At 36.6% G+C, this 16,728-nt stretch overlaps 2 protein-coding genes across 5 annotated transcripts; one reads left to right on the top strand and one right to left on the bottom strand.

Annotated features, from left to right (window-relative positions):
- Positions 1-793: 793 nt before the first annotated feature.
- LOC112049253 (uncharacterized) lies at positions 794-7,479 on the bottom strand. Its single transcript, XM_024087068.2, has 4 exons — positions 6,643-7,479; positions 4,971-5,051; positions 3,681-3,846; positions 794-2,431 (listed from the first exon to the last, which is right to left on the bottom strand). The coding sequence occupies exons 1-4, from the start codon at positions 7,477-7,479 to the stop codon at positions 2,271-2,273; spliced, it is 1,245 nt and encodes a 414-aa protein (XP_023942836.1). The 3' UTR covers positions 794-2,270.
- Positions 7,480-12,444: 4,965 nt separating this feature from the next.
- On the top strand, positions 12,445-16,540 carry LOC112049252 (uncharacterized). Of its 4 annotated transcripts, none has more exons than XM_024087067.2 (3): positions 12,445-12,664; positions 13,608-13,830; positions 14,844-16,540. In XM_024087067.2, the coding sequence occupies exons 2-3, from the start codon at positions 13,618-13,620 to the stop codon at positions 16,353-16,355; spliced, it is 1,725 nt and encodes a 574-aa protein (XP_023942835.2). In that variant the 5' UTR covers positions 12,445-12,664; positions 13,608-13,617; the 3' UTR covers positions 16,356-16,540. The 4 variants fall into 4 exon arrangements, with proteins under 4 accessions (XP_023942835.2, XP_052741300.1, XP_052741299.1 ...); XM_052885340.1 differs by lacking the exon at positions 12,445-12,664 and adding an exon at positions 12,708-12,724; XM_052885339.1 differs by lacking the exon at positions 12,445-12,664 and adding an exon at positions 12,720-12,841.
- The last annotated feature ends 188 nt before the right edge of the window (positions 16,541-16,728 follow it).

Raw genomic sequence — 16,728 nt, 5'->3', positions numbered from 1 at the left:
TCGACCTCGACCTCGAAAACGGGGCTATCACGGTTCTCATGATGACGTTCATTCATAATACGTAATATTATCGTGAATCGCGGCAAACTTTCAAGAGTGAAACGAGCTGTTACCGTACCCATGCTATCTGAAAAACACTTTAAATTGCATTTTTTTGCAATTTCAGTTTAATTTTTTTTTATTCTTTACAAGTTAGCCCTTGACTACAATCTCACCTGTTGGTGATGATGCAATCTAAGATGGAAGCGGGCTAACTTGTTAGGAGGAGGATGAAAATCCACACCCTTTTCGGTTTCTACACGGCATCGTACCGGAATGCTAATTCGCTTGGCGGTACGTCTCTGCCGGTAGGGTGGTAACTAGCCACGGCCGAAGCCTCCCACCAGCCAGACCTGGACTAATTAAGAAAATCTCAATCTGCCCAGCCAGGGATCGAACCCAGGACCTCCGTTTTGTAAATCCACCGCGTATACCACTGCGCCACGGAGGCCGTTCATATACCAATCATATTGTATGTCTTATATCTCCGGTTGCACTGAATGGAAAGCTTTTTAACCAATCGATCCTTGACCTTGGTGAAACTTTGGAGGTGTCAAAACTAGAAGCTATCTTTGGCACTGAAATAGATTACCTACATCCATTTTATATTAAGTTCACTTTTGGGGGGCTAGATGGAAAATAACAAAAAAATATAAACTGCATTTTGTGATATATCAAATGAAATAGCTAGTTAAGATGATCTCAAATATATTTTATAATTAAATATATACTTATAGGTAGATTACAGGAAAACTTGGGCATATTATTATAAAATCTATTTCTATTCTATATCAAAACTTAGGTATGTTAAGTTTCGTTAAATACTAAAGTAATAGTAATTATAGGTTTAGATAAAGATTTAATGAAATAAATGAGCTTGAAAATCAATTTCAGATCAGTTTTCAAAACCATGACCGATTAACATCGTTCAGAACTTTCGTCACGCGAGTCCAACTCACACTTGTCCGGTTTTTTCTCTCTCTTATTTGTTTGTTACATAGATTTAATTAAATCTATGGTTTGTTTTATTGTTTGTCTCCTTGTTTTGTGGTGTACAAATAAAGTGTTTAAATAGTTATGAAATAGTGTATCACTATGTTTCTAGCCTACTTTACGATTGCTTTAACATTGTGCAATCGTTCAATTGTGTCATTGCGTCATCGTTAGTAAATATAAAAAGTTTGAAAAAACACATACCTAACATTGAATGATAAAATATACATCTAAATGGTGGAAGTAGAATATTATATTCTATTGTAGGTATTGTAAAATGGTGACAACAAAAAAGAAACCCTGCCTGAGTATGTTGTGAGCGGACCAAGGCGCTTTGGCAACCCTCGTAGCTTTAATTTTAAGTAAGTATTTGACTTTTCTTATCACCATGGGCATGGGCAGCCCTGATCGAATAAACCCCAGGTAAAGAACCATAAATGATGACGACGAATTACTTGGCTTGTTAGTAGGTGCCTACTTATGAAATCCTTTAATGAAATATTTTAATCCCCGTATTCTCCAGGAAACGGGAACTACGCGGGTGAAACAGTATTAGTATTTTTATCTATGGGTGAAACCAAGGCAAATAAAATTACTAAAATTATTATTAACGTTTATTATTATAAGCAGAATGTAAGATAAAGATAAATATACTTTATTTGCACACCACAAAGACAAAAACAAGTGAAATAAAAAACAAATTAGGAAGAGATCAGCATACAAAAGGCGGCCTTATCGCTAAGTAGCGATTTCTTCCAGGCAACCTTTGGTTTAGGAAAACTTAAGGACATCAGCAATGTACAAGCTTTTTCGTGTGAATTCATACATCTATATCTATAAATATCTTATATCCTATATCTATCTATATCTTCTATATCTATATCAATACTTATAATAAAACTGGTCGAATTCTATACATTTATTCGTAATTTGAGATTTAACTTAAACCATTTGTAACACTAACAACAAACGTTAACGGACGACAGCGCCATCTAGAATCTATACTTATAATACAAATTCTGTACATTTTGTACATTCTGTACATTAAAGATATTTTGAAATTTTTTGTTGGGGGGCATTATATAATCGATACTGAAGCTAAAAATATTTTTTCGATTTTTAGTCTGTCCGTCCGTGTTTTTGTTATTTGGGACATTTGTGGCATCCCTTAGCGGGAAAAAATAGAGGAGCGGCGAATTTCCTGCGAATTTCACGCCATTCATCTCTCAATAAATGATTCAAATGCTCTGTATAAGAATGATAGTGTATGTGACGAAGAGCGAAGTGATGGAGATCAGCAGCGGGTAGTCAATGCGCATCAAGTGTGCCATGTGGAAGTTGATCGGTTGCGACTGCACCAATCCACGCAACTCGATGTAAGCTGCTAACATCTTCTCATCTAAAAATATAATAGAAATTATGTCGAACCTCAATACGTCGAAAACTAGAAAAAAAATAATTTGAAAAAACAGAAGAATAGTTGAAAACTTAGTTAAAATGAAAAAAAAGTCAAAGTTTGTATGGCAAAAAATAATTAGTATACAATAGACATGTTAATTTTCAATCCCATCTAAAGCCGGGTCCAGACTTGCGTAACGCGTAATGTAATGCGAATTCTACATGTGGACGGCACTACGAACATTATATGTAACACTCACTCTTCCGGCTAATCCATCGTCTGTCGGGTTTTTGCGCAAACACAAAGGCGCTCGCAGTGCTCACAAATATTGGAAACCCCTCTTGAAATAGCGCGTAGACGATTCGCTTTGAGTTCGTGTGCCGTCCACACTGTTGACGCTAAATTACAAGTAATCTTACATTACGCGTTACACACGTCTGGACCTGACTTAATGTTAAATCGGCCGATGGACATCCACGGCTGGACATAGGTCTACGGACTTTCAAACACCATAATGTTGAGCTACCATCAACCATCGGCTCCCAACAAACCGGTCTCTATCGTCGGAGTACCTAGTGGTGACCAACACTGAACCCTGCAGAGATAGATATGATAGGTATCAAAAAATCTTGATTCTGTTCTGTTAACCCCTATTTGACCCCCCTTTTTTTGCATCAAAAAGTAGATACTCTTTTATTCATCGATGTACTATTGATTTTATCTGATTAAAGTTTACCATCTTGAAACCAACATTCATGACAATCGGTTCAGCAGTTGTGAAAAGGTAACAGACAGACTTAGTATCGCATTTATAATTTTTATAATACCAATATAAACTAATATTATAAAGAGGTAAAGTTTGTGAGGTCGTAGGGGATAATTTCTGGATCCTCTGGACCGATTTCGAAAATTCTTTTACTTATAGAAAGTCACGTTACTAGTGAGTGTCATGGGCTATAGTTTATTCCCGTATTCCGAAAAGAACAGGAACTACGCGGGTGAAACCGCGGGGCGTCGGTTAGTAATAGGTATTTTAATGAGATAAAGTTTATGAGTTTGCAAGGCTGGCTGTAGCAGGTAATTTTTGGCTTTACTGAACCGATTTTGAAAATCCTTTCACTGATAGAAAGCCACGTTACTAGTGAGTGTCACGGGCTAAAGTTTATCCCCGTATTCCCACGGGAACGGGAACTATGCAGGTGAAACACGAGGCGTCTGCCAGTTATGAATATGTATGGACATTGCTTACCGAGTGTTCTGTTCATCACTAAATGTTGGATTAACGCAATAATACGCTCTCGTTGTCTGTACGTGTCTTCACAGTGGTTGACGAGGCTCACAATAACTATGATGCAAGTTAGTGAGCGCCAAAATGTCGATATCGAAGGAAAGAAAGCCTGGGTATAGCCTGTATGCTGGAAATACGTAAAAATATTATTACCCGCCACCATGGTGCAGTATGCGCGGTGGATTTACAAGATAGAGGTCCTGCGTTCGATGCCTGCCAAGTCTGGCTGATGGGAGGCTTAGGTCGTGGCTAGTTACCACTCTACCGGCAAAGACGTTTTAGCGTTCCGGTACGATGTTTTGTAGAAACCGAAAGGGATTTTCAAAGGGAAATTTTCATCCTCCTCCTAACAAGTTAGCCCGCTTGCATCTTAGATTGCATCATAACTTACCATCAGGTGAGATTGTAGTCAAGGGCTAACTTGAAAAAAAACCGCCACCGTGGCGCAGTTGTATGCGCGGTGGATTTACAAGACGGAGGTCCTGGATCTGATCCCTGGGCTGATTGAAGTTTTCTTAATTGATCCAAGTCTAGCTGGTGGTAGGCTTCGGTCGTGGCTAGTTACCACCCTAAGACGTACCGCCGTATCGGTACGACGTCGTGTAGGAACCGAAAGGGGTGTGGTGTTTCATCCTCCAACTAACAAGTTAGCCCGCTTCCATCTTAAATTGCATCATCACTTACCATCAGATGAAATTGTAGTCAAGGGCTAACTTGTAAAGAATTAAAAAAAATAAACTGAAATTGCAAAAAAACGCAATTTAAAGTGTTTTTCAGATAGCATGGGTACGGTGACAGCTCGTTTCACTCTTGAAAGTTTATTATGAAATGAATCGTCATCATGAGAACCGTGATAACCCCGTTTTCGAGGTCGAGGTCGAATTCGGTCCGGGGCATCCACCTCCAACTTATCAGAATGCATTTTATGAAATTGAATATCACGTGTCTCAAACGGTGAAGGAAAAACATGGTGAGGAAACCTGCATACCAGAGAATTTTCTGTAATAGAGCTGTAGGTATACTGTGTTGTTCTTTGGTGGCAGCGAAGACGTATCATAAGTCAAGCCGTCATGCACACAGCGACCAATACACGATCAGTTATAGTCGTGGGTGCTGAAGAAACGTGAGATTAATTGATCGTCCATGGCGTGAACGCCAGTGTTTAGGGTAGGGATAGGAAAGTGCACAACAAAGCGAAGCTTGACCGGGTCCGCGAGCTAGTACCTCATAGTATTAAATGCCGATACATACCTGCGTACCCAATAAAATCCTCACCGTCAAATTTGTAAACCTCACCATGTCGATGAGCAAACTTAAACAGTTCAGTAATATCTGGAAAAAAAAACATGAAAAATATACCTACATAAGAAAAGAAAGAAAGGAAAATGCAATGCTATTAAACAGATAGAGCGCACGGAACACGGCGGTGTCGTAGCCGCACCAAATACAAAATTCAAAAACGAATACATTCTCGAGTCAGTAAGACACGAAGCGTCGCATTAGTAACTTTCAATGTTATTAAAAAAAATGACGTGTTATGTTTTAAAATATTTTAAAAACAGTTCTCAAAAAGTAAAGAAATAAGATGGAGTATTTTTTTAGCATTAAAAGTACAAATTATAAAAAAGTTTGTGTAGGATGTCAAGGAGACGTTTGTTTTTTATGGGTTTCACCGGTTTCGCCACGCTGCTTGTAAAGACTCACTCTGGATCATTTTTTACTAGGTGGCCATGCATCACAATATCTCCAAAAGCACCCAGGACAATACACTGCGATGTGCACAACTCAGCATAATGCTACATGCCTTTTGAAAATTGGTCATGTAGCGACATCATCCGCCCTTAGACCCTGTTTTTCCGGCCCTATTGCAAAATCCGTTCTTAACGGACACCTCTTATTATAATCTACCTCCCTGTCAAATTTCATGTTTGTAATGATGACTGCATGACTGCAGTCGACGACCGCCGTCGACCGCCGCCGAGAGCGAGAGCCGACTACAGTCGGCGACGCCGTTCCGTCGTCTGCCGCCGAGACGTCGCCATCTGCAGTCGACTGCCGTTAGTTGCCGCTGAGACGTCGCTGACTGCAGTCGACTGCGGTCATCATTACAAACATGAAATTTGATAGAGAGTTGCCGCTCGTGTAAATGAACCTTAAAGCGCAAATGGTATAGATACACCAACTAATTATTCAAAATTAATTTGAATAGTTTTGAAAAAATCCCCAGGGAAAAAAGGTAATTTTATTTTTCAAATTTTTATCAGGTTTTTCCATGTTGGACTTCTTAATTAAGATTACTTAATTAAGATTTTAAAGACCAGTTTTTGTTAAACACAAATTGAATTACCAATCTAAATTCAATTGTTCCAATCCCATTATTCCTAACGTATTAGGTATGTTCCGACACACCATATTTGCATTGGACTGTATACAGTCATGTCATTCATATACAGTTATGATGTGTCGGAACCAGCGCCGGCCCGAAGTAAATTTTAGAATGGAGCGAGATCCAATTATGGCTCCTCTCCTCCTAATAATATGTACCTACCTATAGCAATTATAGTGAGTGCAAAGTAAGTATGGAACGTGAAGATCTCGACCGTACTCTGGAGTGACCATCGTTCTTTACCATTTAGACGCCCTCTAGGATTTGGCGCCTGGAGCGACAGCTCCGTTCGCCGTATGGACGGGCCGGCCCTGGTCGGAACATACGTAAGAACAGGTAAAAACACAGCGACATCTGCAGCTAATTTCAGTGACAATCTCAAGTGCCATAAAATTTACATCGTTTTCACGGATACGGGATAGTATGGAAAATTTTCTGGAACTACACGGTATGCACAGAGACGGACAGCGTGTCAGAGTGTCAGATCAACTAGTAGATATACTTGTAAGAACAGGATAACAGGATAACATTACGTACCCTCAGTCCAAACATTCTGTTAATAAAATAAACTTGCTCCGTCAACAACAAATAGCATCTGCTCAAACGTTTTACATCGGATGAGTCCTGATGGCAAACGTTAGTCACGGGGTGCACCTGTGATGATAATTTTGTTTTATGGTAGTAGAACCAATTCTTCTTGATGACAGCATCTTCGATTCTCGCCGTACAAGACACTGAACCGCAGTAGTAATCTTGGATCAAATCGCCTATAACACGCAACCTGCTTTCTATTTGCAGGACATGCAGGGTTACGTGTAAATTCGTCAGTATCTTGATCAACATGTACACGTAAGCCACGGAGAATACAGACGCAGCGAGGAAACCTAAACCGTTGCCCCAAATTAGAAAATCACATAGGTTACTCGAACCCCACATTGAAATTATGAAAATCATCACTTTAGTAATACGTTTCTTGACACTGCTGTAGTACTCCGTACCGAATGTTCCGTCTATGTAAGCATAATGCAGAACGTATTCGTGGAACACATCGGATCCGTATTTATGCGCGAAGTATAAGTCTACTATGTATTGGAATATATCGTAAACCATTTGAAGCACATCCGTGTAAATTACCGATGTTACGAGATTAGAGTAGAGCCAATTAAATTTATAATATAAAGTGTAGATATTAACACCAGTAAGAAAAGAGGCGGTTAATACATTTCTAAATACGACCCAGTACGATTTAGATTTTTTATTATCTTCAGAACGAATACAGTCCAAAGAAAATATCTCCAGAAGCCAGTTCAGAGGAGAAAATGTATTATATATGTCATGCATATAATTTCTATATTTAATATCACTGGACACCATTGTGGAAATAAAAAGAAATTTTCATAAAATTCCGTGGAAAGCTACCTCCCGGTTCGTGTGAATGATTACATTTTAATAAATTTGAAATGCCAACATGTCCAATCACATTAGCTATATGAATAACCGATGATTGTAATTAAGTATCCTCATTTGAAGCTAAATAATTAATCTAATGGCATGTTTGTATGACGTGAGGTATCTCTACTTAAATTAATATGGAAACTAGAACAGTTAAAAAATATCTGATAAATACTGAGACACACGAGCGAATAAGAGGTGTACGTACACTGCGAACTTTATAAGTCAATAAATAGAGCTCAATATCTTATAAAGTTATTTTACTCATGCTGCGACACTGCTTTGTCTGTTCCCCAGTACGAATACCTTAGGGGGAAATTAGGGTTATGGGATTTCCGGTAAGTATCACAAATTTGGAATCGCAGACAGTGGCGGATTTAAAAATTTGCCGCCAGTAGGCTATTGAATTTTTGCAGCCCCTACTGAACTTTGAAATTCAATAGGTATTCTAGTTCGCAAGCAATACAATTAGGTACCTTAAATTGTGTCAATGACATTGCAAGTTTTAATTTATTTTAGTAAGACTGCACAGGACTGAAATATTAAAATTATCATTACATTTCCTTTATTTCTGTAGAAGAGAAAGTTTTTGGGTCTAATTTGGCGCCCTCTAAAATCTGCCGCCCTAGGCTCCAGCCTACTTAGCCTACTGGTAAATCCACCACTGATAGCAGATATATAATCAATCTGTAATTCCAAGGTACGAGTAGGAGCATCCCTAAAGAGAATTCTCACATACTACAACACACTACTACACTGTGAACAATATCGCTGTAGAGGATTTTTGCGTTATGGTTACTACAAAATGTAGTTGTGCTTGTATTTTGTGGCTAGTGTTTGCAGACAGAAATATTAATGAATTTACTTCGACTAAATGTAACGCATGAATTTATGTTTTTTATAGTAGGGGAGCCGAAGACGGGATTTTTGCAGTTACTCGAGCGCGGCAGATAAACTTAAAGAACTATACCTTGCACGTTGTTGAGTACCTCCAGCAAGTATGAGCCGTTAATATGTGTGGGTACATTTAGGGCAACCAAAAAAAAACTAACTTCAGAAATACTCAATCAGCTCATCAGATTAAGATAAGGTAGGTGAGGTGATAGCTAAAAACTGTACATTTCGAAAATCTGACGATTTGAGCGTAACGTAATGGAATGGGAGGGTTTTAAAGTTACAAAATAAAACCCTTATATTTTAGTTCTCGAGTTACGAGCGCGATTAATTTTTTGCTTATTTTGACGGAAATAACCTCCTAATTAATTGCTAAAATTTCATGACAATTTCAGTAAGTCAAAGTAATAAAAATTGCTTTTAAAGTCTGTAATTTATTTTTCCACCGCTAAAAGCGAAAAAAGTAAATAACCATTTATTCTTCCTGTAATTTAATCTACCAAATGCAATCGCTCCGCATGACGCTCGAGTAACTGCAAATTTAGCATCCCGGGCTTCCCTACTATTATGTTTATTCAGATTACTGTCCGCCTCCGTGCTGTTCTAGTGGTTGTCAGTGTGGTAAAGTTGTGGTACGTAGGTACGTAATCAAGCGCAATTTGGTAACGCTGTTGGGGATATTAATCAACATTTCTGCAATAATACGATCTATAATATGACAGGATTTGTCAAATCAGCAATTTCCTTAAGATAAGACAAGAAAAGGTGGATAACTTTATCATGACGTACCCTCAGTCCAAACATTCTGTTAATAAAATAAACTTGCTCCGTCAGCAACAAATAGCATCTGCTCAACCGTTTTACATCGGATGAGTCCTGACGCGTAACATTCGGGTACAACTGCCTTGATAATTTTGTTTTATTATAGTAGAACCAATTCCTCTTGATGACAGCATCTTCGATCTTCGCCTTGCATGACACTGTACCGCAGTAGTAATCTTGGATCAAATCACCCATAACACGCAATCTGCTTTCTATTTGCAAGACATGCAGGGTTACGTGTAAATTCGTCAGTATCTTGATCAACATATACACGTAAGCCACGGAAAATACACTTGTAGCGAGAAAACCGAAACCGTTGACCCAAATTAAATAATCGCATAAGTTACTCGAGCCCCACATTGATATTATGAAAATCATCACTTTGATAATCCGTTTCTTGACACTGCTGTAGTACTCCGTTCCGAATGTTCCGTCTATGTAAGCATAATGCAGAATGTATTCGTGGAACACATCGGATCCGTATTTATGCACGAAGTACAAGTCTGCTAAGTATTGGAATATGTCGTAAACCATCTGAACCATATCTGTGTATAAAACCGATGTAACAAGATCCGAGTAGATCCAAATAATTTTATAATATAGAGTATACACACTAATACCAATAAGAATGGCAACTGCTAATACACCCCTAAATATGAGCCAGTACGATGGTCTATTCATTCTTGTATTATCTTCACAGCGAACACAATCCAAAGAAAATATCTTCAAAAGCCATGTCAATGGTGAAAACGTGTTATATATTTCATGAATAGCATTTCTATATTTAATATCGTTAGTGATCATTTTGCGAACAAGCAGTTGGTAGTGGTGAATGCAGTTGATGTTGAATGTTCGTGTGAACTAACAAATTGCAATAAATTTGAAATGTAAACTTCTACTAAGCGATGGTCCAATCACATTAGCTGCATGAATAACTGATGGTAGCAATTAAATAGAGTTTGCAGATAAATAATTAATTAATCAACTGGCATGTTTGGATAACGTGGGGTTTAGGTTGATATGCACTTTTTTTACAAGGTAGCCCTTGACTACAATCTCACCTTATTTTTAAAATGACACGATTTGATTTTCTATGCTAATATTTTAAATGAAATCAAATCGATTATTTTAATTAGGCTTATTTTTTTCTTTAACAATAGAAAGCCACTTTTCGTTCACGATCCCGTTATTGTTGCGAGTGTTGTGGAGGTGTGTGTGAGTGTCATAGGCTATATTTTATCCCCATATTCCCACAGGAACGGAAACTACGCGGGTGAAACCGCGGGGCGTCTGCTAAAATATTTAATAGAGGTAAAATTTTTGGTACTGTACTGTAGGGGTGATCTACTGAACCGATTTCAAAAATTCTTCTACCACTAAAAAGCCCCGTTATTTGAGTCTTGAAAATTTTACTTTATCTCCGTATTCTCACGGGAACGGGAACTACGCAGGCGAAACTGCGAGACTAGAAACGTTTTTTTATTTCAAATTAATATGGGGCTAATTTTGATTTTAAAAAAGAATTATCAAAGCCGGACTACACTATAAAAAGTTATGCGTAATTATAATTTACAATTATTCAATCATCCCATTCATTGGGATTATTTTCTTTTCCTTTATATGGGATATTCGAAATATACCCCCAACCTACTACCCAAAACTAAGTATAAAGTTACGCGTGTTCATACATAAGAAATATATACACGTCGAATTGATAACCTTCTCTCCGTTTTTCGTCGGTTGAAAATACAGTACCTATTTACCTACTACCATCAAAGTCCGATTCCGACTTCGCAGTCTTATGCTAACATGTCACAAAAATTAAAATAACCCTGCTTGCAGTCAGGTAGTAAATGCGCAAAATCTTCAAAAAATGACAATATTTGCCGAAACAATAAACCATTTTTCCATCAAATAGACACGTGTGACCTTCGCTTATGACATTAATTTCATATAATACCAACCATCAGTCCAATTGACCATCAATATAATTAAAGAACTTACACCGTAATGCATTAATTCAACAGTTAGTATACAAGGGTGGACCGTAAAAAAACACATTTGTAATTCATTAAGAAACTAATGGATTAGAAATGATCAAAAAGTATGTATTGTCACATGGGTTAATAAATAATTATTGAAAAAAAATACAACCGACTCCATATACCTACAATACCATACCCAAGGAACTAAAAAAGAAAAAATAACATTATAATATTTTCTACCTATTGATCACTTTGAAGTCGGTGCTCGTAGGCTAGGAGTATTCCTCCTACGAGAAAACCGCAGGGTGTCTGCTAAAATATCTAGGTATTACTTCCACACTACGTGACCAAATATTAAAAAACCGGTCAAGTGCGTGTCGGGCCACGCGCAGTGTAGGGTTCCGTAGATTATGTTAGCCCTTTAATCCCTTATGTTTTTCTCAATTTCAAAGCCTTTATTATTCCTTACATTATTACATTAAACAAGTTTTTCAATTAATAAGAGTAACTGTTTTATAGTTAGTGTATCTGTTTTAAGTTTAGTATGTAAGTGAGTTAGTCTTATTTCTAATTAATAAAATCTATTTAACTAGTAAGTTGAAATTGAAATTGAGGTATAGCTCGCGTTTCAACCTCTAGTTTGAAGTCAAACTACTGCTTGCATATTTACTGTGACATTGCTTAGACTATCCACAGATTAAATACATAGAATATTCGATTACTGATCGATGTTTGGCTGTTTCGTCAAAAGAATCGATTCTTTTTATAAATTGTTTTTATTAAAAATTTGATAAAATTAAGGTTTAAATACTTTCAAATGAAACGTTACTCTATCTTTTACTAAACTACAAGTTTTTGGCCGTTTTTTATGCCATTTAACTACACAAACTGGCATTTTTAGGGAGCTCCTTACACGACGAAAACGATTACAACAATGAAACATCGATTCTGTAGCAACAGTTTTTATAAACGCATTAGATCATAGATTTTTGATCTTTGCCAGAGGGGTAACGGTTAGCGAACCACGTCCAGTTATTAATGGTCTAAGGCTGGCTCTAAATAAACGTAGGCACAGTTAAAAAATCTTTCAGAGTCGGAATTCGGATTGTCAGTGTCAGTTTGCAACGAAGTGATTTGATGTCTGTGGTTTTGCTCATGACAACTGGCAAGTATGACAATGACATTGACAATTGACAAGCGTCAGCCATCATTCATCAAGCAAGAAGCATTAAGTAAATCTAAAAAATTAAAAATCAAAAAATGATATCGCAATTAAATAATTAATGAAGCCATGTAACGTTAGTCGTTAATGACAAAACATTTTCTTTTTATAATACAAGACCCATGTATTATTTATACAAATTAGAATAAACAAAGTTTGTTGCAAAATTGAAAGGGGTCAAACAGTGAGTACGCGACAAATTGTGAATATTTTTCTGAAGTCCAAGCAGATTGTGAGCCCAAGCGTGCGTTTATGTAAATTCATACACATCTTCAACATTGTACAGGATCCACAATCAGTTCTTTGTTTAACTCGACGTCGGTAGATTTCCATGGTTGCTTCAAGCTCGCATCACACACGAGTAACAGAATTAAGTATTTAATAGTGAAGTAAAGGGGCCACTGTTTATCTCCATGGCTTGTCAAATGTTAGAAAGACTGCTACCTTAGTTAGCAAGACCATTCAAAAACTATAGTAATTTATAACCTAAGACATGCAATAGATGACTTTAATATTAATAGTGATGTCCAAGCGACGTGATCTGTGGGATTACAATTGGTCAACAATATATCTAGTGATGAGAAAAAGACATTGTAAAAACATACTGAATTGAAAATATTGATATTTAATTTCTTAAAATGCAAATAACTGAAAAGTTATTATTACATATAATGGCCAACCTTTAATGGCCAAGTGTGAAAAGAAAGGAAAGGAAAGAAGAAAAACTGAAAAGTTTGAGATGCATGTTCTGGACTGAATTCGAACCTAGGCCCTCCGGAATCGGAAGCAGAGGTCATATCCACTGAACTATCATGGCTCACATTTGAGCATTCATTAAAATGTGTATCATCATCATCAACCCATATTTGGCTCACTCGAGCTCAAATCTCCTCTCACAATGAGAGGGGTTAGGCCAATAGTCCACCACGCTGGCCCAATGCAGAGTGGCAGGTTTCCTCACAATGTTTTTCCTTCAACGTTCCGCACCTCCAACTGAAAAGTTGGAGGTGCATGCCCTGGGTTTCGAACCCATGCCCTCCGGATTTGCATGCAGAGTTCATATCAACTGGGCTGTCTCGAAAAAAAAATTAAAAATGTATAAAATAATGAATTTCGCATTGTTGCAGAGTTTTCAAGATGGGTGGATGCCGCTGTACATATAAAAACTGCAATGTTAAGTCAGATGGGAAGACTCATATGTTCCACTTCCCTGTGTTTGAGAAGGTCAGATGCTACCAGTGGCTGGTAAACTCCCGGAGGCTGGATTTCCTCAATCTTACAGTGTCTCAATTAAAGAATAGATGTGTATGCCAGCACCATTTCCTAAATGAGTGCTTTATGAACTATAAAGTAAGTTTTTTTTATTCTTTACAACTTAGCCCTTGACTTCAATCTCACCTGATGGTAAGTGATGATGCAATCTAAGATGGAAGCGGGCTAACTTGTTGGGAGGGAAATGAAAATCCACACCCCTTTCAGTTTCTACACGACATCATACCGGAAACGCTAAACTTGGCGGTACGTCTTTGATGGTAGGGTGATAACTAGCCACAGCTAAAGCCTCCCACCAGACAAAATAGTTATATAGGCTTGCGCTTGACTACAACCATGCTTGATGGAAAGCAATGATGAGGTCTAAGATAAAGCATGTGTGCCTATTAGATGCCTATTCACTCTTGCCTTGAAGGTGCTCAAGTTCGTGCTTCAAGCTCAAGTACGTCAAGAAAGACAGATGCTGGAGAGGCATTCCTTGTCTTAGCAGTTTAGTTGTCATAATAATCTTTGTACATAAATGACTAGCAAACAGCCTATAACACATATATTGTGTAGTTTTCTATCGGTTTAAAAATATTCTAAATCATTACTTTATAATATTGAGAGCCATGATAGCCCAATGGATATGACCTCTGCCTTTGATTCTTTAGGGGTAGATTAGAGTTGGGGGAATGCACCTCAGCTATGTGCATTTTAAGAAATTAAATATCACATATCTCAAGCGGTGAAGGAAAAACATTGTGAGGAAACCTGCATACCTGAGAATTTTCTTTTATCTCTATATTTTTGTAGTCTGCCAATCTGCATTGAGCCAGGGTGGTGGACTATTCGCCTAACCCCTCATTCTGAGACTCTCGCTCAAATGTGAGCTGAACATGAGTTGTTATTGTTGATACCTGTGAAGAGTTTCAGCTTTATAGTACTAAGTGTCTAAACTAAATCTGAAACATAACAATAGACATGGGCAGAACTATGTAGTTAATGTCTAACTAATTACTTTAAGATCATTAGATGAGGTATCTTTTTTGTTGTGTTTGGTTGATTATTTATGGGACACCCCATATAAATTATTCATTTTTATGTTTCAGAAAGACAAACTTACATTTGATGCAGTACCGACACTAAATGGTCCTTATTGTGATACTAGTAAATTTGTGGAACCAGAGGAACCCAAAGAATATCCCGTTCCCATTCTTCTTGAAGATATTGAAAATGAATTTGATGTTAATGACAAAAAATCAATTTATTCTATGAAATATGGAGATTTTTTAACCAACAATGAATTTGTAGATGCTAGATATAATCCAAAGAATATTAATCTTAACAAAGTTATTGCAACTGGTATAAATTTGAACTCTAGTTCATTTATTAAAGGTAAAGACAAAATTGTAACTGAGCCATATAATTTGAGATATTCTTTACCTACAAGAAAGGTAAAAGAAGCAACTGTACAGCCTATGCTGGTAGTGCCTCCTTACTCAGATTTAAGTAATGAACTTAAATTAGGGAAAGAGTTAAATTTGGAACAAAACATAAATAATTTTCATACAAACTTAAGCCTAAACCTAGAAGACAATAGTGCTGTGCCAAGAAATTCTTATGTTATTGAATCAGTAAGTACAGCTAGCACTGCTTGTAATTCTAATCAAGATTTTATTAAAATAGCACCTAAAGTAAAAATATTGTCAGAAAAAAAAATTGAAGACCCCATAAACATTGGTCTCATTGCTGGAAAATTTGAAAAGATATCTCCATCCCACCCTTTGACTTTACCAGATAAAGGGTACATTCCTAAAAAAGAACCTTTATTCACACACAATTATAATACATTGAAAGTAGAATCTGTTTGTAAACCATCAAACAAACTGAAAATTTTGGAAGTTTTGAATGCAGAATTCGATCCTCTACCTTCCAAAGATGAACAAGTTCAAGGCAATCAGATTTTAGATATAACAGAAAGAATACAGTCTCCCACTAAAAAATCCACACAAATCAAAAATAAAGTTACACCAGAAAGGAGTGCAGTAATTGAAAAAAAGAGAAAGTTTAACATGCGATTAAAAGACATAATAGAATCCTGTCTTGATAAGCTAGATGAACCGGGAAAGCATTGTGAAATTTCACAAAATCCTACTAATTTAGAAAATTCAACAAACATCTGTGTTAATGAAGAAAATATGGCGTTGGAAAATAATATAATTAAACCTAAAGAAAATAAACTTATTCAAGCAGAAGATAAAACTTTGCCTAGTGTTCAAGATAGTACAATTGCCTATTTAGAGCAGAGAATGAAGAAAATGGAAAGCACTTTGCTGAATAAAATAGCGCAAAATTCACAAGAAATTGTTGATTTTAAGAAAAAATGGACTAAAGACGCCTCTCAACATAGAAAGAAACGGGAACATCGTGATAATAAGAGATGTGTCTCTACACAGACTCATCAAAGTGAAAGTTCATATAAAATGTTCCTGTATCAGGAAATATCTAAATTTTTAAGTCCAAGTGTGAATTGTACCATTTATGAAGAACTTTTCTTAAACAAATATTCATGTGAGCAAATGAAAAGTCCTTCAAAGAGAAAAAGAAGAAAATGTCTTTGATCCCAATAATTATTATATATTAGGTATTAAGTAACAGGTATAAGGTCTAATTATTAGTTTAAATTTTTTTATAGTTTTAAATACCTAGTTTGATTTTTTAAATATAATTATAGTTTTATTTAATTAGTAGTAGTTTTGTTTTTATGCATATATATTAAAGACAAAAAATACATATTACAAATGCGTATATTTGTTATTCTTTAATGCCTTACTCATCCGGTCATTTTAGCAAGACATGAAAAATCAACAAGATTTATAATTTGTTCTAATTTATATTGTACATAGGTACGAACGAACGGACGGACGTACAGACAGACTGACATGGCGAAACTATAAGGGTTCCTTGTGGACTGAGGAACCCTAAAAACCGCTA

The sequence above is a fragment of the Bicyclus anynana genome, chromosome 14 (genome assembly GCF_947172395.1).
Source record: "Bicyclus anynana chromosome 14, ilBicAnyn1.1, whole genome shotgun sequence".
In the NCBI taxonomy this organism is placed as follows: Eukaryota; Metazoa; Arthropoda; class Insecta; order Lepidoptera; family Nymphalidae; genus Bicyclus; species Bicyclus anynana.
Note: the sequence above shows the minus strand (reverse complement) of the source record. Positions and strands in the feature narration are given on the sequence as shown.